General features: G+C 32.4%; 2 protein-coding genes across 3 annotated transcripts; one reads left to right on the forward strand and one right to left on the reverse strand.

Annotated features, from left to right (window-relative positions):
* The first annotated feature begins 685 nt into the window (after positions 1–685).
* Positions 686–12,638, forward strand: LOC113521362 (multifunctional methyltransferase subunit TRM112-like protein). Its single transcript, XM_052899024.1, has 2 exons — positions 686–716; positions 12,033–12,638. Exon 2 carries the CDS (start codon positions 12,243–12,245, stop codon positions 12,618–12,620), a length of 378 nt encoding a protein of 125 aa, XP_052754984.1. The 5' UTR covers positions 686–716; positions 12,033–12,242; the 3' UTR covers positions 12,621–12,638.
* A 1,954-nt stretch (positions 12,639–14,592) lies between these two features.
* Positions 14,593–21,555, reverse strand: LOC113521172 (cytochrome b-c1 complex subunit 2, mitochondrial). 2 transcript variants are annotated; one of them, XM_026906607.3, is made up of 10 exons: positions 21,398–21,555; positions 20,970–21,103; positions 20,525–20,699; positions 20,071–20,202; positions 19,811–19,981; positions 17,475–17,566; positions 16,563–16,660; positions 15,800–15,963; positions 15,177–15,398; positions 14,593–14,797 (listed from the first exon to the last, which is right to left on the reverse strand). In XM_026906607.3, the coding sequence occupies exons 1-10, from the start codon at positions 21,440–21,442 to the stop codon at positions 14,714–14,716; spliced, it is 1,317 nt and encodes a 438-aa protein (XP_026762408.2). In that variant the 5' UTR covers positions 21,443–21,555; the 3' UTR covers positions 14,593–14,713. The 2 variants fall into 2 exon arrangements, with proteins under 2 accessions (XP_026762408.2, XP_026762410.2); XM_026906609.3 differs by having other exon boundaries at positions 20,970–21,100; positions 21,398–21,529.
* Positions 21,556–22,061: the final 506 nt, after the last annotated feature.

Below are 22,061 nucleotides of genomic sequence, written 5' to 3' on the forward strand. Positions count from 1 at the left end.
CGATAATATCGACTTCAGCACACTTGTCCACTTAATCATATTCTAGCACCATGTATATGTATATAAATATATATGTATATATATTCTTATATCAGACTTTAACTGCTGAATAAGTCTCCCCGTTTGATAGGCAGATTGGCAACCGCAATTAGGCTGTGGAGATGTTTTATGCTATATATATATATATATATATATATATATATATATATATATATATATATATATATATATATATATATATATAGCATAAAACATCTCCCTTCAGAAAGAAGGTTCTCCGTAACCTCTTTAGTAGTAACAGTTTGCGAAAAAAGTTTTGAATTATAAGTATTGTAATAGTTAGGTATGCTTTATTATTGTCAGAAGTCCATAAATCTATTGTAGCAGCCGTATATTCAACTAAATGTAGAATATCTACAATTATAGTGCGTGCGGCATGATAAGCATCAGGAAGAATTTTCTCTCTTAAAAGTTTCCTGCTACCGCGGGTAAACTTGTCACAATTTGAATTTCTCACTCAGTTCGGTATAAACCACTCGAGTGGTACGAGTCAACTCGAGTCACTCGTAATTCGAGTCGACGCAAATCACTCGAAACTCGAGTCGTCAAAAAATTAACTCGAGTGCATGTAATATAAAAACTACTCGAGTCACTCGAGTGAAAAGCAACTCGAATCCCATCACTAATGGACAGTGAGTATACACTAGTGAATATAGGTAGGATTACTTTCTCTGTGGTTATTTGTCATAGTACGTAATTGAATCACAGAAAGCGCGGGAAACGTTTAAAAAATCGGGAGTGTTTTTTGATCTTCTTTAAATTAATTTTATTTTTATTTATATAAGGATTAGTCTTTTTTATATATTGTGTATTAGATTGTATATTTAATTGTATATTTTGTAGTAATAGTGTTTGTTGCTGTAAATATTGGTAAGTAAATTACCTATATTAACATTATGGATCCACCTATAGACCCTGGGGGGACAACCCCCCAGGTGTCTGCAAATATAACTATTCCATTCAATAATAGTTTTGATATATTGGGTGAATCTAGTATGGACACAGATGGTTCTAGCGTTGCAAGTTCTAAACGTAAGCGAATACGTGGTGAACGTCGCATTTGCAAACATTGCAATAAAAAACGAAGGAGGCACACCAAGGGTCTTGAATCTAAAATTAAAGATAGTGATTGTCAATGTATTGAAGATGAGAATCAAACTCAAGTATCAATACCAGTTGTAAACAATACCGAGTCTGTTAAACCTGCTTCTCCACCCAGTACTTTAAGCAGAACTTTGTACAACGCCGAGGATATAGCACCTTATGTCGTTCATGTACAAAAAAATGAAACACATCCTAATGATAACACTACATTACATCCTATTGCATTTGGTCGCTTTTTACACACTAATAAGATAAATAATATAGTGAATGGTAGCCTCAAAAGAATAGGAAGAAACCGTTTATCGCTTTCTTTCTCAAATTTTGAAAATGCAAATGCATTTTTAAATAATAGTAACTTAGTGACACATAATTTTAAGGCATTTATACCTTCTTTCCATGTAACCCGTATGGGAATTGTGAGGGGTATTCCTAAAGATTGGACAGAAGAGGAAGTAATCCAAAATACGAGTATATCAGTACCGATAGGTTGTGGGAAAATTCTAAAAACCAGAAGAATAAAGAAAAAGACAATTAATGAAGGACAACCAAGTTTTATTAATACTGAAACCATTGTTATTACTTTTGATGGACAAATATTGCCAAAAAGAGTATTTATGTTTTACACATCATTAACTGTAGATTTGTACATTTACCCTACTATCCAATGCTTTAACTGCTGTAGGTTCGGACATGTCAAGATGCAGTGTCGTTCAAATCCTCGGTGTTATAAATGCAGGCAAAATCATACAGGTGATAAATGTGAAGTAGATGAGGAAAATGTTTCTTGTATCTTGTGTAATGGTTCTCATTCAGCAATTAGTAAAAAATGTCCTGAATATGCACGTCAGAAAGCCATTAAAGAAACAATGGCCCATAGTTGTGTTTCTTATGCTGAAGCATCAAAATTTCATCCTCCAACTTCTAAACTATATTCAGATGTATTAACATCATCATCTCCTTCCAATAAATCTCATTTTCAATCTTCTTTCCTTAAAGAGAAATCATCATTACCACATATACAATCATCATATAAAAAAACAGTTACACTTAAACCACGCTCTCCTCAAAAAATACAACAAGGATATGATCGTTCTGCCCATGAAGCCATAGTTAAGGAATATAATATTCCTGCTCCCTCTAATGGTTGTGCATTATCATCAAATAATATTGACAATAATCAATCCATCATTGATATTATTCTCATGCTTATTAAAGTGTTATCGCAATCAAAAATGATACAAACAACTTTACCACCGTCCAACGATGCCATGTACAATGTATTTTCTCAATTATTAACTTCTCACAATGGATTACAAAGTCCAAATAATTCAGTGGAACTGTCGTAGCATAACAAATAAGAAATCAGACTTATTTTATTTGATTAATAAATATAATCCTTTTTTAATAGCTCTACAAGAGACTTGGTTAAAGCCAGGATATCCTTTTAGGATTTCAGGCTTTACAAGTCTCCGTGATGATAGAGCTGACGGATATGGCGGTGTTGCCATATTGGTCAAAAACTCCTTCTTTTTCTTCTTTTTCGCTTCCTGTATATAGCGGCATTAATGCAGCTGCTATAATTATAAATGGTATCTGTTTTGTTACTTTATATATTCCTGATCCTACATGCCAAATATATTCACAACTAGAACAATTATTTTCAATTTTACCTAAACCTTTTCTCGTAATGGGCGATTTTAATGCTCAGCACCAATCGTGGGGCAGTTCTACTTCTAATTTTTATGGTGGAAAACTCCTGACGATAATTGACACTTACAACTTATGTATTATTAACTCAGATGTAACGTAGAACTGCACCGAATGAAGGGTTTAGTGCTCCTGATATTTCAATATGTTCTTCTGATTTAGCTTCTTCACTGTCGTGGTATCCTCATTCCTCTACCTTAAATTTCCATTCCCTCAAGTCGAAAGATGGTCCTCGACTTAAATATAATTTATCAAATGTAGACTGGAATATTTACAAACAATATTTAGATAATAAAATATCGGAGTTACCTATTGTTTATCATGGAAATGAACATCAATGTTGTAATGACTTGATAATTAATATGAAGGAGGTTGCTGATTTATTATTTCCTGTTAAAAATAGTGCTTCAGGGAAAATTTCCTCCCCACCTTGGTGGGACAAAGATTGTACGGAAGCAATTAAAAATCGTAAAGAGGCTGAAAAAAATTATAATAATTACATGAAATCAGAAAATTTTGAAATTTAACCGCAGTTTCACGTTCTACTCGAAAACTACTGAAAAAAAGAAATTGGAAGGTTGGAGAAGATTTTGTTCTTCTATCTGTCCAGAAGTTAATTCATCAGTCGTTTGGAATAATATTAAAAGATTCAGATCTGCCTTTAGTGATCATACATCACGTTCTGCACTCGATTTAACTTTAGCGAATAAATTTTTAGATCGCCTTGCTCCTAGTTATGTGCCGGAATGCCTTTACAATATTTCTCTATCCGTCTCTGACGAATTATCCGACCTTGAGTCTCCTTTTACTCTTGTAGAACTTAAAGGTGTTCTAGCTTGTATTAAAGACTCTGCACCGGGAGAAGACGGTATACCGTATTCCTTTTTTAAAAATGCTAGCGATGCGACATTAATTTACTTTTTAAATATAATTAATTCCATAATTATTTCGGGAAATATACCTACTTCATGGAAGTCTCAGATTATTATACCATTTCTAAAGCCTCATAAACCACCTTCTGAACCATCTTCATACCGTCCTGTTGCACTTTCCTCTGTCTTACTAAAGCTAGCTGAACATTTAGTGAAGAACCGTCTAGAATGGTTTTTAGAAAGTAATAACTTACTATCCCCGAACCAGTTTGGTTTTAGGAAAGGTAAGAGCACCTTAGATAATGTGAGCATTCTTATTTCAGATATTCATATAGCTTTCTCACAAAATTTGTCAATCCTCTCAGCCTTTTTAGATATAAATTCTGCCTATGATAATGTAATAATTTCAATTTTAAAAACTAAATTACAAGCTTTAAATGTACCGGTAATGCTTTCTAATTTCATTATTAATATTTTATCAGAAAGAACAATACATATGGATCTAGATGAAGATACCAAATTATCTAGAACAGTATGGAAAGGCCTTCCACAAGGATCTGTTCTAAGTCAATTTTATTCAACATATACACATACGATCTAGAATCATTCCTTGATAAATCCGTCAAAATTTTACAATATGCTGATGATCTCTTATTATATTTTATTGCCAAGTCCATAGAATCTGCTTCTGCCAAATTATCTGATTCATTAGATTTGTTAAAAACGTGGTTAGATGCAAATGGTCTTAATCTTTCTGTAACCAAGAGTAGTGTAGTTTTGTTTTCAAGAATGAGATCACCGCAACAAATTAAGGTGCTTTATGATAACTCATACATTCCTATAAAGACTGAAATTAAATTTTTAGGTATCGTGCTAGATAATAAATTAACAGGTCTGTCCCACTGTAATTATATTTCCACGAAATGTGAGCGTAACCTCAACATTCTTAGGTGCCTTGCTGGAGTTTGGTGGGGAGCACATCCCGTTTCACTAAAACTTGCTTATAATGGTCTTATAAGGAGTGTCATTGATTATGGAACTTTTTTGTTAGCTCCAGGAAGTTCATTTGCTTTTAAGAAATTGGATTTAATTCAATCAAAGGCCTTGAGGATTATCTCTGGAGCAATGAAATCAAGTCCAATCAATGCTTTACAGCTCGAAGTCGGTGATCCACCTTTGGTTTTAAGAAGGCAATATTTATCTGATCGCTTCTTTTTTCGTTGTTTACAATTATCTGATCATCCGCTTATTCAAAAGTTATCTCAACTATATATCTTTATTTCGTCTTCATCTTATTGGAAACATAAAAAACCTCCATGTTTAATACAAAGTTATGAAAAATATAAATCCATAGAATCTCCCACTTTTACATCGTCCTGTTTTCCCATTTATAAATGCCCATATCAATCTTTAGTTTTATCTCCTAATATTAAATATGATTTTGGGTTATCAAAAAATGATTCAGAATTGAATGCCAAATTTATGTTTATAACTGACATTGAATGGAATGAATGGCACTACATCTTTACTGATGCATCAAAACCAGACAATAGCGGTTGTGTAGGTGTGGGTGTGTTTCATTCACAATTTAATATCGTTCAAAAAATTAAACTTCCACCGGAATCTTCAGTTTTTACCGGGGAATGCTATGGTATTTTAAAAGCTGTAGAATATATACTTTTAATGAAATTACATAAGGCAATAGTTTTCACTGACTCTATGAGCTCTTTGCAAGCTCTAGCCAAATATCCGTTTAAATCAAAACCAGTTTATCCCATTATTTGTGACATAAGACAAAGTCTTTATCTTTGCATGTTGAGAGGGTATTCCGTTTCTTTTGCCTGGTTACCAGGACACAGTGGTATTAGCGGCAATGACAAAGCTGACCTTATTGCAAGAGAGGCTGTAACTTGTGGTGATATGTATCCGTATCATAATTACTGTAGTGACCTAGCTTGTCTCCCAAAAATATATTTAAGGTATGCCTGGAAGGAATATTGGGAAAAAACAAGTACAATAAAAGGAAGATTTTATCGCCTTATACAACCCGATATTCCTTTCAAACCATGGTTTTGTAAATTAAAGCTTGGAAAGACCGCAACAACTATTATAACTCGTATGCGTCTAGGTCACGTATGCACACCTTCTCATTTATACAAGCTTGGTATTGTACAAAGTTCGTCGTGTAATTGCGGTGCTGAAGTGGCGGACTTGAATCATATATTCTTCTCATGTTCTAAATTTGACCACACCTCCCTTTTTAATCATCTCCGATCCATCCGTGTTCCATTCCCAACTTCTATTCTTACTCTACTTTCTTCCAATGATCCTATTATCTATAAAATACTATCTTCATATATATATGATAACAATATTAAGATTTAGTTATATTACATGAATACATTTATAGTTGCATCAATTGCTTTTCCTATATATTTATAAGTATATTCTCATATGTACAAGTATATCCTTCATATCCTATAAATATCCTAGACCTAATCCTTATCCTTTCTAAATTCGTGTGTGTTAGGTATTTTTATTACTATTATCGTTTCCCCGTTTTGTTCTTGGCAAAATACCCTAATACCGGGGTAAACGCCACAAAAGAAGAAAAAAAAAAAAATATAGGTAGAAAGCGCGGGAAACGTTTAAAAAAGCGGGAGTGTTTTTTGATCTTCTTTAAATTAATTTTATTTTTAATTATATAAGGATTAGTTTTATTTATATATTGTGTATTAGATTGTATATATAATTGTATATTTTGTAGTAATAGTGTTTGTTGCTGTAAATATTGGTAAGTAAATTACCTATATTAATTAGACATTATGGATCCACCTATAGACCCTGGGGGGACAACCCCCAGGTGTCTGCAAATATAACTATCCCATTTAATAATAGTTTTGATATATTGGGTGAATCTAGTATGGACACAGATGGTTCTAGCGTTGCAAGTTCTAAACGTAAGCGAGTACGTGGCGAACGTCGCATTTGCAAACATTGCAATAAAAAACGAAGGAGGCACACCAAGGGTCTTGAATCTAAAATTAAAGATAGTGATTGTCAATGTATTGAAGATGAGAATCAAACTCAAGTATCAATACCAGTTGTAAACAATACCGAGTCTGTTAAACCTGCTTCTCCACCCAGTACTTTAAGCAGAACTTTGTACAATGCCGAGGATATAGCACCTTATGTCGTTCATGTACAAAAAAATGAAACACATCCTAATGATAACACTACATTACATCCTATTGCATTTGGTCGCTTTTTACACACTAATAAGATAAATAATATAGTGAATGGTAGCCTCAAAAGAATAGGAAGAAACCGTTTATCGCTTTCTTTCTCAAATTTTGAAAATGCAAATGCATTTTTAAATAATAGTAACTTAGTGACACATAATTTTAAGGCATTTATACCTTCTTTCCATGTAACCCGTATGGGAATTGTGAGGGGTATTCCTAAAGATTGGACAGAAGAGGAAGTAATCCAAAATACGAGTATATCAGTACCGATAGGTTGTGGGAAAATTCTAAAAACCAGAAGAATAAAGAAAAAGACAATTAATGAAGGACAACCAAGTTTTATTAATACTGAAACCATTGTTATTACTTTTGATGGACAAATATTGCCAAAAAGAGTATTTATGTTTTACACATCATTAACTGTAGATTTGTACATTTACCCTACTATCCAATGCTATAACTGCTGTAGGTTCGGACATGTCAAGATGCAGTGTCGTTCAAATCCTCGGTGTTATAAATGCAGGCAAAATCATACAGGTGATAAATGTGAAGTAGATGAGGAAAATGTTTCTTGTATCTTGTGTAATGGTTCTCATTCAGCAATTAGTAAAAAATGTCCTGAATATGCACGTCAGAAAGCCATTAAAGAAACAATGGCCCATAGTTGTGTTTCTTATGCTGAAGCATCAAAATTTCATCCTCCAACTTCTAAACTATATTCAGATGTATTAACATCATCATCTCCTTCCAATAAATCTCATTTTCAATCTTCTTTCCTTAAAGAGAAATCATCATTACCACATATACAATCATCATATAAAAAAACAGTTACACTTAAACCACGCTCTCCTCAAAAAATACAACAAGGATATGATCGTTCTGCCCATGAAGCCATAGTTAAGGAATATAATATTCCTGCTCCCTCTAATGGTTGTGCATTATCATCAAATAATATTGACAATAATCAATCCATCATTGATATTATTCTCATGCTTATTAAAGTGTTATCGCAATCAAAAATGATACAAACAACTTTACCACCGTCCAACGATGCCATGTACAATGTATTTTCTCAATTATTAACTTCTCACAATGGATTACAAAGTCCAAATAATTCAGTGGAACTGTCGTAGCATAACAAATAAGAAATCAGACTTATTTTATTTGATTAATAAATATAATCCTTTTATAATAGCTCTACAAGAGACTTGGTTAAAGCCAGGATATCCTTTTAGGATTTCAGGCTTTACAAGTCTCCGTGATGATAGAGCTGACGGATATGGCGGTGTTGCCATATTGGTCAAAAACTCCCTTCTTTTTTCTTCTTTTTCGCTTCCTGTATATAGCGGCATTAATGCAGCTGCTATAATTATAAATGGTATCTGTTTTGTTACTTTATATATTCCTGATCCTACATGCCAAATATATTCACAACTAGAACAATTATTTTCAATTTTACCTAAACCTTTTCTCGTAATGGGCGATTTTAATGCTCAGCACCAATCGTGGGGCAGTTCTACTTCTAATTTTTATGGTGGAAAACTCCTGACGATAATTGACACTTACAAATTATGTATTATTAACTCAGATGTACCGACACGTAGAACTGCACCGAATGAAGGGTTTAGTGCTCCTGATATTTCAATATGTTCTTCTGATTTAGCTTCTTCACTGTCGTGGTATCCTCATTCCTCTACCTTCGGAAGCGATCACTTTCCCCTCATTCTTTCTTTTCCAATTTCCATTCCCTCAAGTCGAAAGAGTGGTCCTCGACTTAAATATAATTTATCAAATGTAGACTGGAATATTTACAAACAATATTTAGATAATAAAATATCGGAGTTACCTATTGTTTACCATGGAAATGAACATCAATGTTGTAATGACTTGATAATTAATATGAAGGAGGTTGCTGATTTATTATTTCCTGTTAAAAATAGTGCTTCAGGGAAAATTCCCTCCCCACCTTGGTGGGACAAAGATTGTACGGAAGCAATTAAAAATCGTAAAGAGGCTGAAAAAAATTATAATAATTACATGACATCAGAAAATTTTGAAATTTACACCGCAGTTTCACGTTCTACTCGAAAACTACTGAAAAAAAAGAAATTGGAAGGTTGGAGAAGATTTTGTTCTTCTATCTGTCCAGAAGTTAATTCATCAGTCGTTTGGAATAATATTAAAAGATTCAGATCTGCCTTCAGTGATCATACATCACGTTCTGCACTCGATTTAACTTTAGCGAATAAATTTTTAGATCGCCTTGCTCCTAGTTATGTGCCGGAATGCCTTTACAATATTTCTCTATCCGTCTCTGACGAATTATCCGAACTTGAGTCTCCTTTTACTCTTGTAGAACTTAAAGGTATTCTAGCTTGTATTAAAGACTCTGCACCGGGAGAAGACGGTATACCGTATTCCTTTTTTAAAAATGCTAGCGATGCGACATTAATTTACTTTTTAAATATAATTAATTCCATAATTATTTCGGGAAATATACCTACTTCATGGAAGTCTCAGATTATTATACCATTTCTAAAGCCTCATAAACCACCTTCTGAACCATCTTCATACCGTCCTGTTGCACTTTCCTCTGTCTTACTAAAGCTAGCTGAACATTTAGTGAAGAACCGTCTAGAATGGTTTTTAGAAAGTAATAACTTACTATCCCCGAACCAGTTTGGTTTTAGGAAAGGTAAGAGCACCTTAGATAATGTGAGCGTTCTTATTTCAGATATTCATATAGCTTTCTCACAAAATTTGTCAATCCTCTCAGCCTTTTTAGATATAAATTCTGCCTATGATAATGTAATAATTTCTATTTTAAAAACTAAATTACAAGCTTTAAATGTACCGGTAATGCTTTCTAATTTCATTATTAATATTTTATCAGAAAGAACAATACATATGGATCTAGATGAAGATACCAAATTATCTAGAACAGTATGGAAAGGCCTTCCACAAGGATCTGTTCTCAGTCCAATTTTATTCAACATATACACATACGATCTAGAATCATTCCTTGATAAATCCGTCAAAATTTTACAATATGCTGATGATCTCTTATTATATTTTATTGCGAAGTCCATAGAATCTGCTTCTGCCAAATTATCTGATTCATTAGATATGTTAAAAACGTGGTTAGATGCAAATGGTCTTAATCTTTCTGTAACCAAGAGTAGTGTAGTTTTGTTTTCAAGAATGAGATCACCGCAACAAATTAAGGTGCTTTATGATAACTCATACATTCCTATAAAGACTGAAATTAAATTTTTAGGTATCGTGCTAGATAATAAATTAACAGGTCTGTCCCACTGTAATTATATTTCCACGAAATGTGAGCGTAACCTCAACATTCTTAGGTGCCTTGCTGGAGTTTGGTGGGGAGCACATCCCGTTTCACTAAAACTTGCTTATAATGGTCTTATAAGGAGTGTCATTGATTATGGAACTTTTTTGTTAGCTCCAGGAAGTTCATTTGCTTTTAAGAAATTGGATTTAATTCAATCAAAGGCCTTGAGGATTATCTCTGGAGCAATGAAATCAAGTCCAATCAATGCTTTACAGCTCGAAGTCGGTGATCCACCTTTGGTTTTAAGAAGGCAATATTTATCTGATCGCTTCTTTTTTCGTTGTTTACAATTATCTGATCATCCGCTTATTCAAAAGTTATCTCAACTATATATCTTTATTTCGTCTTCATCTTATTGGAAACATAAAAAACCTCCATGTTTAATACAAAGTTATGAAAAATATAAATCCATAGAATCTCCCACTTTTACATCGTCCTGTTTTCCCATTTATAAATGCTCATATCAATCTTTAGTTTTATCTCCTAATATTAAATATGATTTTGGGTTATCAAAAAATGATTCAGAATTGAATGCCAAATTTATATTTATAACTGACATTGAATGGAATGAATGGCACTACATCTTTACTGATGCATCAAAACCAGACAATAGCGGTTGTGTAGGTGTGGGTGTGTTTCATTCACAATTTAATATCGTTCAAAAAATTAAACTTCCACCGGAATCTTCAGTTTTTACCGGGGAATGCTATGGTATTTTAAAAGCTGTAGAATATATACTTTTAATGAAATTACATAAGGCAATAGTTTTCACTGACTCTATGAGCTCTTTGCAAGCTCTAGCCAAATATCCGTTTAAATCAAAACCAGTTTATCCCATTATTTGTGACATAAGACAAAGTCTTTATCTTTGCATGTTGAGAAGGTATTCCGTTTCTTTTGCCTGGTTACCAGGACACAGTGGTATTAGCGGCAATGACAAAGCTGACCTTATTGCAAGAGAGGCTGTAACTTGTGGTGATATGTATCCGTATCATAATTACTGTAGTGACCTAGCTTGTCTCCCAAAAATATATTTAAGGTATGCCTGGAAGGAATATTGGGAAAAAACAAGTACAATAAAAGGAAGATTTTATCGCCTTATACAACCCGATATTCCTTTCAAACCATGGTTTTGTAAATTAAAGCTTGGAAAGACCGCAACAACTATTATAACTCGTATGCGTCTAGGTCACGTATGCACACCTTCTCATTTATACAAGCTTGGTATTGTACAAAGTTCGTCGTGTAATTGCGGTGCTGAAGTGGCGGACTTGAATCATATATTCTTCTCATGTTCTAAATTTGACCACACCTCCCTTTTTAATCATCTCCGATCCATCCGTGTTCCATTCCCAACTTCTATTCTTACTCTACTTTCTTCCAATGATCCTATTATCTATAAAATACTATCTTCATATATATATGATAACAATATTAAGATTTAGTTATATTACATGAATACATTTATAGTTGCATCAATTGCTTTTCCTATATATTTATAAGTATATTCTCATATGTACAAGTATATCCTTCATATCCTATAAATATCCTAGACCTAATCCTTATCCTTTCTAAATTCGTTTGTGTTAGGTATTTTTATTACTATTATCGTTTCCCCGTTTTGTTCTTGGCAAAATACCCTAATATCGGGGTGAACGCCACATAAGAAGAAAAAAAAAAAAAAAAATATAGGTACTCTCTTTTGTCATTTAAAATTAATTTTTGGATTACGATTTATTTCAGTTTATATCTGAATCTTGTCTTAGTATTATTTTATTTATCGGGAAAAATAAAATAAGCCAAACCGTATTAATATATACATTTTAATTAAGAAATATGTGTGGCCAATAAACGTTTATAACCTTAGTCCGACATTTTACTAAGTATTACGTTTGTTTAAATATGAAGCTTATTACACACAATATGCTCACATCAAAGTGTTTAAAAGGTGTTACAACTGGTTACCCACTTTCTATAAAAGCAACAAATGTGAAAGTGACAGAAGTAGATTTTAATCCAGAATTTATTACTCGAATAATACCCAAGTTGGATTGGGACGTTCTTTGGAGTGCTGCAGATAGTATTGGTCATAGCGAAGGACTACCAAAAACAGTAGAACCAAAATTTGAAGATGATGAGGAATTTTTAAAAAAAGCTCATAGAGTATTACTAGAAATTGAAGTTGAGGAAGGACATCTTACATGCCCCGAATCAGGAAGACAGTTTCCAATTTCTAAAGGCATTCCAAATATGTTATTAACAGAAGCTGAAGTTCAATAAAGTAGTAAAAGTATATAATTCTTTTTTTTTCTAATATGATTATATATAATTTGTTACATCTGTCTCCTATTAGGGTAGGGCTCACAGAACACCAAATGCTTTGATTGAAAGAGACCTCTTTTATTTCTTCTACATTTATTCATCTATCTTTCCATACACACTTACCAGTTATTATATTTTTAATTTGGCCCTTCTCATCTATATAATTAATCAAATAGGATATTTGATTAATAAAAATATATCAGTCTAGGCAGGCTGCTATTGATATCTCCATTCATTCATGCTTGATAAGTCTCATAATCCTTTTTGTCACTACATTATCTTTTAGTCCATACTTTTCTCTGATCACACTATTTCTTTCAATTTTTTTTTTATTTTAGGATAATACCACACACTCTTCTCAGAGTTCTCATCTATACATTAACCTACTATGAAAGCAGTTTTTGCCTTACTACTATTACTGCTTACTATTATTACTTACTATGGTTACTGCAAAAATTAAATATATTTGTTATAATTTTAAATTATTGATAGTACATAAAACAAGTATACTATGAAAAGATTTTAATTCATTATATATTATTAATTTTTTGTTGTCATAATAAACAATTAAAAAAAAAATCTAATATTAGTAATTATACAAAGTTATCAGATAATAACAAAGTTATCATATGACAAAGGAAAACAGTGTGGTATAAAAAAAGAACAGATTTTACTAATTAATATCTACTTAGGTTAAAAAACAGTAATTTGAATTTTTTAGCCTTTTCATAAAAAAATCTCCATATAGATGATTTTATTATATACACCTATATAATTATCTAGTTATATACCACATATATAACTAGATAATTATATAGGTATATATATAGGACAAGAGTGCCACAGTACCAACTCCTGTTAGACTGCATTCAAAGTCGGGCAGCTTGAACTTTTGATGATTGACACCTTACTGTCTGACTTTACCCACTAAAACCATGTAGTGATGTTGCATCTTTGTGCATCTTCTATCGAATTTATCATGAAGAGTGCTCTGAGAAACTGTTCGGATTGATACCTGCTGCTGATTTTCACCATTGTACAACCTGCCATAAACTAAAATTTCATCCCAACCATCTGGACGATTGGCGGTCCTCCACCGTGCGTTTTTCAAGGCACTTTCTTTCACGCACAACCACACTTTAGAAAGAACTTCCAGCAGCAGTATTTCCGAACCGATACGACAACTTAACCTTCAAGAAAAGAGCATATTCCTTTTTAAAGGCCGGCAGCACACCTGCAATGCCGTTGATGTTGTGGGTGATCATGGGCGGCGGTAGTCACTTACCATCAGGTGAGCCGCATGCTCGTTTGCCTCCTGTATTGTAAAAAACATAAAAAAATAAGCTTTATTATTATTTTATATCAAACACATTAATTCTGATTAAAGCTGTTTCTGTATATATGTATACACATACTTTTTTATGCAACAGAGTGGAAAACAAACTGACGACCCACCTGATGAAAGGTGGTAATCATTGTCTATAAACATGCACAGTAGCATGTATATATCAAAGTATACTGTGTTACTTACGATATACTTCATGCATTATATTTCTTAGGACCTTCTATACCCTGTAATTTCATTGTCTAGTGAGTAGAGAAAAAGATTATAATCTACTGTGAATTTTTTACTACACGCAATATACTTATTATATATAGATATTCTTTCCAGAATAACGACGTATTTTCCATATATGTAGTTTTAGTTTTTTGTCATGTATTGTGGTCAACTGCATACAAAAAAACGGCAGTTTCAATAGTTATACAATGAATATGAAATTGACAAGAAAATAAACTGTAAATAATCACTTTGGGTTTAATAAAAAGAAAATAACCGTAATGGAAGACAAAACAAGAACAAAAAAGATTTTTAAAAGGGTAGTCTCCACAATGTAAAATTTAATGTGGATCATAGAATCAATAAAGGAAATTAGCATTATTTAAAACAGAATCATTTAATTCAATAATAAATTATAACATTGATGTGCTAATACAACTGGATATTTTTTTTTTTATTTTCTGATGAACTAACATTTACATTTAGTAATAATTTAAAGTTCATCAACATATGGAACAAATGCTAGGTTTCCTGCGGCGCCAATTGAAATCTTTGATTTCGCAGCATTAGCTAGAACCTGTGAACAAAGAATGCATATTATTAGAAATATCTAAATGAATATACTTTACCTTTATGTGGTTATCAAATAAATGAAAATTGAAAGAAAAAACAGATACTTATAATAATATATAGAATAAATACTTGTAATTATAATAACTCTGAACACTTATGGCTAACTATAAAACTTAGTCCACATTCTCAACATTAACTAAGTATTACAAATAATGAATTTTCGGATGATACCGAAACTAGTCAAACATTGTCGATAAAAAGCAACATAAGTTAAATCCATTATTTTTGTAATTAAAATCTCTTCACCCACACACATAACTCGTGTCGCGTAATTACTTGATATATTACTCATAAATTACATTAGAAATAGTACAATGTTATACCTGGGAAACATCACTGTTCGAAATATTATCAACATCTTTGGCCAAATCAGCTGGCGATTTCACATTTCCGGTATACAGTCCTTGAGCGGCGATAGATTCGGCTAGGGAAGTTCCTGTCTCTGCTTCACTCAGAATCTGCAGCTTTAGTTGGTTTTTTCCAGCTTGAATAGCCTCAGCACTCAAAGTTGGAGATTTGATTAACTTGACGACGGCTTTTGTGGCCTATGTTGACAAGAATTTTAATTAATAAAATAATAATCAAAATTACAATTAATATATATATATATATATATATATATATATATATATATATATATATATATATATATATATATATATATATATAGTTAAGTATAGTTTATTATAATTTTATTAACATACATTTTTTTTGTTAAAAAGATTCAACAGGTGCCTGTTCTGTGGTATGTTTAGACTGTGTGATAAGACAATAAAATTAAATACTTTGGAGAGGTATGTTATTGCTCCTGTATATGATGCTGTATTAATTGTCGAGATAGTACTAAAAAAACTGATTGTGAGATAAACTTGCTTATAATGGCTGAGATTACTGAAAGATGATGTGCTATATAATTTTGTTTAATTAAAATTATGCTGTTACTTACGACGTTAGCCTCATCTTTTGGCACAGAGAGTACAACACCAAAGAGACCAGTGTCAGAGTATGAGACGTTGAAACCGGCAGCAGCAAATGGTCCGATGTTGCCAACGGCTTTCGCCAGGGGGGAGTTGTCGGCACCCCATTTAGTAACGGGACCGTTACCAAGGGCTTTAAACAAATAAATGAATGCTTTAATAAAAAAAATTAAATTAAAAGTTGTGCTTATAGGGATATAGAAGGCAACACAAAGTCAAAAACACAATAGAACATGAGAAAGCTTTAGCCAAGTAAATACAGAGTCCAGCCGTAGCATGCTACTTGGTTAAAATAACATGGTTATCATCAAATCTTGATGATTTAAAGTACTATTTAATGTACCTATTATGGTGGTGAAACGTATGATTTGTTATAATTATTATATACTTCTACTGTTATAATAGTGAAAATACTTAAATATCAACATGCGAAAACATTCCAGATAAAATTAATCAAATGTACAGTTAACATAAGTAGTTATTATTTCTTTTGTTTTACTATTTATAAAATTTTAATTATACTTTAGCATATGAACAATATTATTACCTATACATTAATATGTATAGGTAATATTAAATGTTTTTAGAATAAGGAAGTCATTGGTGTTTTATTCAAGTATTACTTTATGTGTAGCTAAATAAATAATTTTATTAATTAACTAAAATTATAAATTACTTTTTTTATATATATATTTTCTCCACTAATTGGAGAATAAAAGTTGAGGACTGTACCTTTTGCAGCAACAGCCAACGCCAAACTTTGAGGAGAGCCAGCAGGAGCCCCTTGCACAGCAATGGCCAAATGAGCCAAATCACCACCAATTTCTTTCCTGTATAATATTGCAATATTACTGTGTAATATTATTTAATAATTAAATTATTTTTTATTCATTTTTTTATACAACTTAGAATGGCAAACAAGTGGGCGGCCCACCTGATGGAAAGTGGTAACCGTCGCCCATAGACATGAGGACGGCAGAGGGCGTGCTGTTACTGTTACCATGGACATAACAAAACTTTCCAGGCTTTAATGCCCGAACTGTTTCAACCCATGATAACCCCTATGGTTATCCGTCAACTTTTTGCCATATCCTGAGGACTCAGGTTTTATTCCTCTGTACCCTGTAAATTTACGCCATATCCCACCCTTCAAACCGAAACACAGCCATGCAAACAATTGTTTTACGGTTGAAACACGAATAGGACAGAGGTACCCAAGCAAATTATTTTTGTACAAAGTCTCCCTCTGGTAAAAATTTATACAATTTTGTTATTAAATAAAATTATTTTAATATAATAATTTTACTTAATAACAAAATTGTAAACTTAATAAATATTTCAGTGCTCTTTTTATAATACATTTTAAAATATATCAAATTTATGTAATATAAAAAATAATTTATGTATATATAAATTTAGTAGTAAATACTTTTAATGAAGAATAGCTGTTTTTTTTTACTGATTATATTTACAAATACATTGTACAAAAGGTAGACTTAATGCTATATATAGCATTCTCTCCCAGCCAACCTTGTTGTTCTTTTTTATAAAAAGATTGTTAATTGTTATAACTTCCAGTTACATACTATATATCACTGGCATAATGTTGTTACAAAATTACCTCAGGTAAAATATAAATGTTACCTGAGTTCACCACCATAATAAGTTGATGCTTCACCCTGAGCATCTCCAGATGTTGGGAGCTGAAGTTTTTGGGCAACCAATGTAGCTTTATCCTAAAATGTAAAAAGAATGACAAGGTATTTTAAATATTGGAATGTAAAATAAAAAAAGTAATGAAAGGACATTCTATAAAAAATATTTTTATACTTATTAATACATTTTTTTATTGCAGATTTTATATACTATTAATCTTATAAATCTGAAAGTTTCTTAAGATGTTTGGAGGCTTGTTGCTCAAGCACACTTAAATGACATAAAAATAATTGAAGGAATTTGGTACATCTTACTAAATTTATAAAATATGGGAATTTGAGTTTGTTTGTTACCTCATCATCATATCAGCCTTTAACTGCTGAACATAAGCATTCTTCTTGGGGGATTTTGTTAGTAATTGCCACAACTTGCAGGCAGATTGGCAATCACAGTTAGGTTTTAAAGATGTTTTAAGAGGGACACTGTTACACATCCCTCGCTATCACTTAGTCACCTCTCATGACATCCATGGGAAAGGTCCCTGTGGTCCCCGCATAGAATAGATCAAGGGGGTTCTATGCGGGGATTACATGGCATTATCAACCTTGTTACCTGGGGGGTTGTTAATAAAGGGAAACCATCTTGATTATTTTTTATGAATTTATCACTATGGGCCAACTGATCTGCTTTCATCCTCACCTGTCATCCCCCACTGGTGCCCTGCCAGTGTATACTGTTAGCGCAGTCGGGGTTACTATTCCCTTATTATCCATTATAAAAAACCTGTTACCTCATAGTCACCAACTACTATGGAATTTGGTATACACATGGGATGGAAAAGGATATAGGCTGTTTTTTATTGTGGTCAATGAATATATACCAGTCATGCAAAGTTACAGGTAAAAGATGGTAAATATCTAATAATGATAGATAGATCATATCCTAAATTAGCACATAAGATATTTTTGATTTAAGATACAGTTTGAGATTATTATGAAACTATCTATCATAATAATAAGTACGTTTTTCCTACATGAATTAGAATAAAAAAAAAAATTATAAAATAATTATAATATTAATAATTATTGGCCTTTCGACCCATCAGTCTCATTTCATTCTTTTTAAAATTTTGGACAGTGTGACAGAGATTAAAGGTCAAGTCTCCTAGCGCAAACCTTTACATACAAACCAACATGCTTACAGTGAAGGCAAGTCAACTGAATCGGCACTTTTTAACGTATCCCAAATAGGAAATGCACTGCAATCGAAGCAGTCAACCTTAGATGCATTCATAGACGTCAAATGCCATTCGATAAAACAAACTTTGCCAATATAAAACGGGCACTAGCTACACATGGAGTTGACACTGATATAACGTGCTTAAACAACAAGGATATATAACCACACGAGGAATCGTTAGTAAAGGCTGTCCACAAGGCAGTGTACTATCACTAGGAGTACTATTAAGGAATATAGTCGTAAACAAGTTTATAATAGAGCCAATGATAACAGCCTTTATACAGTATGTTATATGGATGATATAGCTGTACTTTTATCAGAAAATTTCGAAAGTACTCTATGTGATCGGAAGAGAGTAGCTTTGAAATAATTGTGCTCACAGGATGAACTCTTGGTTAATACCACAAAAACATACCTTTTTCAATACAGAACTAAAACTTAAGGAAGAAGTCAAGTACCTTGGCATCATACTAGATAGTAAATTGGAACAAATATCTTGACTATAAACTAAACAAAAGCATAATTACATTCTACCAGTGCAAAAAGATGCTAGAAAATATATAGTCTTTCACTAAAAATAACTCTATGGTTGTACAGAGCTGTGATATGACCAATGTATGTATGATATGGTGCACGATGCGCTGGTTTAGTAGCCGAGGACAAAACTATCGACAACTGCCACCAAACTGAAAAGCTTTCTAAAGAGACTGGCTCGTTCTTCTGTCAGTGGCTGCATGAAAACAACTCCTACAACAGCAATAGAGATAACCTTTAACATAACACCCCATGATCTGTACATACAGCAAGAAGCAGCCTTAGCAGCTATCCAAGTAATGCATCTTGATCTACGAGGTAACAATCACAACAGTCTCCCCCCTACTTCTATTCTGAAACAGATAATTGAATGCAAATCACGATGAGGTTGCTCTGTGAGGCCTGTGAAGATCCCAGGAAGCTTCTGCTTCTGGGCGTAGCTGGATTGGCTGTACTAACCATGACTCATATGTACAACGGCCTAAAGAAGAGGTTAAGAGTGGAGAAGTGAGTCCAATTTATATTAAATTACATTAATATATTTATCATACCTGGCTATCACCAATAACAGCCACAGCACACCGGCCTGGGGTCAATGTGGTGCTTGCATAGTGTTGCAGAGACTCTGATGAGACCTTGCCAATTCTCTTTGGTGAAATGAAAAGGGAATTGCCAAGGCCACGGCGGTATGCTGCCTTGTGAAGGAGGTCTATGGCACGAACCTGGTAATAATAATTCCACATTCAATATAAATCCAAGAAAATCCAATAAATAGCTATTAATTTAAATATTTTGTTAAATGTATTGTTACTTGTGGTGGCAGAGCAGCAATTTCATATCTCTGACGTGGAGTAATGTCACTGAGTTCCCATGGTCTAAATTCTTGGTTCGACACAATGTTGTTTAGGTATTCCAGGGCTTCGGGAAGGTTATCTTGAGTGGCCTGAAAAATCAAACATTATTAATACAATCAAACAGGGGACAATATATAAAAAGTTTTTATTATATAAACAGATTTGTTAAGAATATCTATACATATAGCAATTGTTTTAATAATTATTTAATTAAATAAAATATAAGTATTGTTCTACTAAAATTATTATTATTATGATTATTTCTGTTTGCCTCACAGTTCACTGGCAAAGAACACCATTAGGTGTTAAGTCTGCCATATACACTTACTTATATAATTGTGCATTGAAGTTTAAATAAATAAATAATTGCCTTTATTATAAACTTAATATTACAATAATAACAAAATTTACCTCAAGTGTGTAATAAACAAATTCTCGATCACCAGAAGCACTGACAGTAGCACCAATTTGTGCCAGTTTTCGTGCTATCATGAAAACACTGGCATTCTTGGTTGTGAGACCAGCAGCTGTACGTAAAACATGGGTTATACCCAACTCAGTTTGTGGCTCATATCTAGAGCCAGCCCTGCAACATTAAATATAAAAATATATATTTACAAAGTCTATTAAGGTGGTAAAAGAACTACTTTTTATAAATAATAACATTATATGATTCATAGAATCGGTCAAAACTGTATTACTTGATAAATATTATAGTGTCAACATAAGAAATTTACTCGATTTAGTGAGTCAAAATTAACCATATTAGATTTCAAATAGACCAGTTAATTAAATCCCCATATAAATTTTATATAAATATATAAAAACATGATAGAGGCTAGTTTAATATGCTTACCTAAATACCACTGTAACACGGGTGACTGGAGAGCCATTATCCAAAGCTGCTACAAATGTTTTGTTGGGTAGCACAGTAGCTTGGATCCGCGAATCTTTTCTAACAGCGGGAGCTGCCTGTGCGTATCCTCTCTTCTAACAACAGATAATATTATCTTAATAAGTAATGACAATGAAAATTCAGCAAAAGTATTAAAGTCGAAATTATTAATACTTATATTAATAGTATTTTTAGCAGAAATTTGTATTTTTTTTATTACTTAGTTAATTTAAACTCTTGATAATTAAAATTTTAGAAAATTAAGGAAAATTAATCTACAATGATTTATGTAACAGGGGTTTGACAGAACGAAGGGTTAATTGTTGTACTTTGAATTAGAGTTTCTGAATAGATTTAAGCAATAATTTGTATCTAAGGTACATAATTACCGCAACATGGCGTATTAATGGGCTCGCAAGTGCTTTGGATGCCATTATAGCAAAAATATTTAGAAGACTTGGCTCAATCGAAACCAATAAAATAAGATTTCTAAAAGACAACTAGCTGACTAATGTTACCATCATCGATTATTTATAAAAATGGGTTGCCATGGCATAAAAGCGTTTTCTACTAGGTTAGGTATCGATCGAATATTAAAATATGGACATAACGTTACTTTTTTATCACGAAGCAACCTAATTGAAATAAAAAAACGTAGCAATTATCGGCATTTCTCAAATTGGAATTTCTGATCTAGTAAATAATTATTTAACCAGGTATTCTCACGATAATCTATCTCAACTTTGATTGAAAAAGAAGAAATTCTTGAAAGATTTAATAAGCAAAAGATAATATATTTACAAAGTGATAATGGGACAGAGAAGCATTATATATTATTAGATAAAGGTGATAGTTTAGAAAATAGATCTAAGGAATATATCTCGTCTCGTTTCTTGTTTGTTAGTTGCGTAACGGTCAACAATAGACCTTTGCTAAAATATATGAATTACAGATATATAATAATGAAGCAGCCAAAGCATAAATTGAAAATATGTATAAGTAACATATTTTTCTTTTACTCACTTCTACAGTAAAATGAATGAATAAAATAAA

The sequence above is a fragment of the Galleria mellonella genome, unplaced genomic scaffold (genome assembly GCF_026898425.1).
Source record: "Galleria mellonella isolate WM207_F2 unplaced genomic scaffold, CSIRO_AGI_GalMel_v1 utg55, whole genome shotgun sequence".
In the NCBI taxonomy this organism is placed as follows: Eukaryota; Metazoa; Arthropoda; class Insecta; order Lepidoptera; family Pyralidae; genus Galleria; species Galleria mellonella.

Coding starts and splice junctions, on each gene's coding strand:
- LOC113521172 (XM_026906607.3), bottom strand. CDS start 21,442: ATGGCATCCAAAGCACTTGCGAGCCCATTAATACGCCATGTTGCG. Junction 21,104..21,397: donor CATTAATACGCCATGTTGCG/GTAATTATGTAC, acceptor ATCTGTTGTTAG/AAGAGAGGATACGCACAGGC. Junction 16,661..17,474: donor TATTATGGTGGTGAACTCAG/GTAACATTTATA, acceptor AATATTATACAG/GAAAGAAATTGGTGGTGATT.
- LOC113521362 (XM_052899024.1), top strand. CDS start 12,243: ATGAAGCTTATTACACACAATATGCTCACATCAAAGTGTTTAAAAGGT.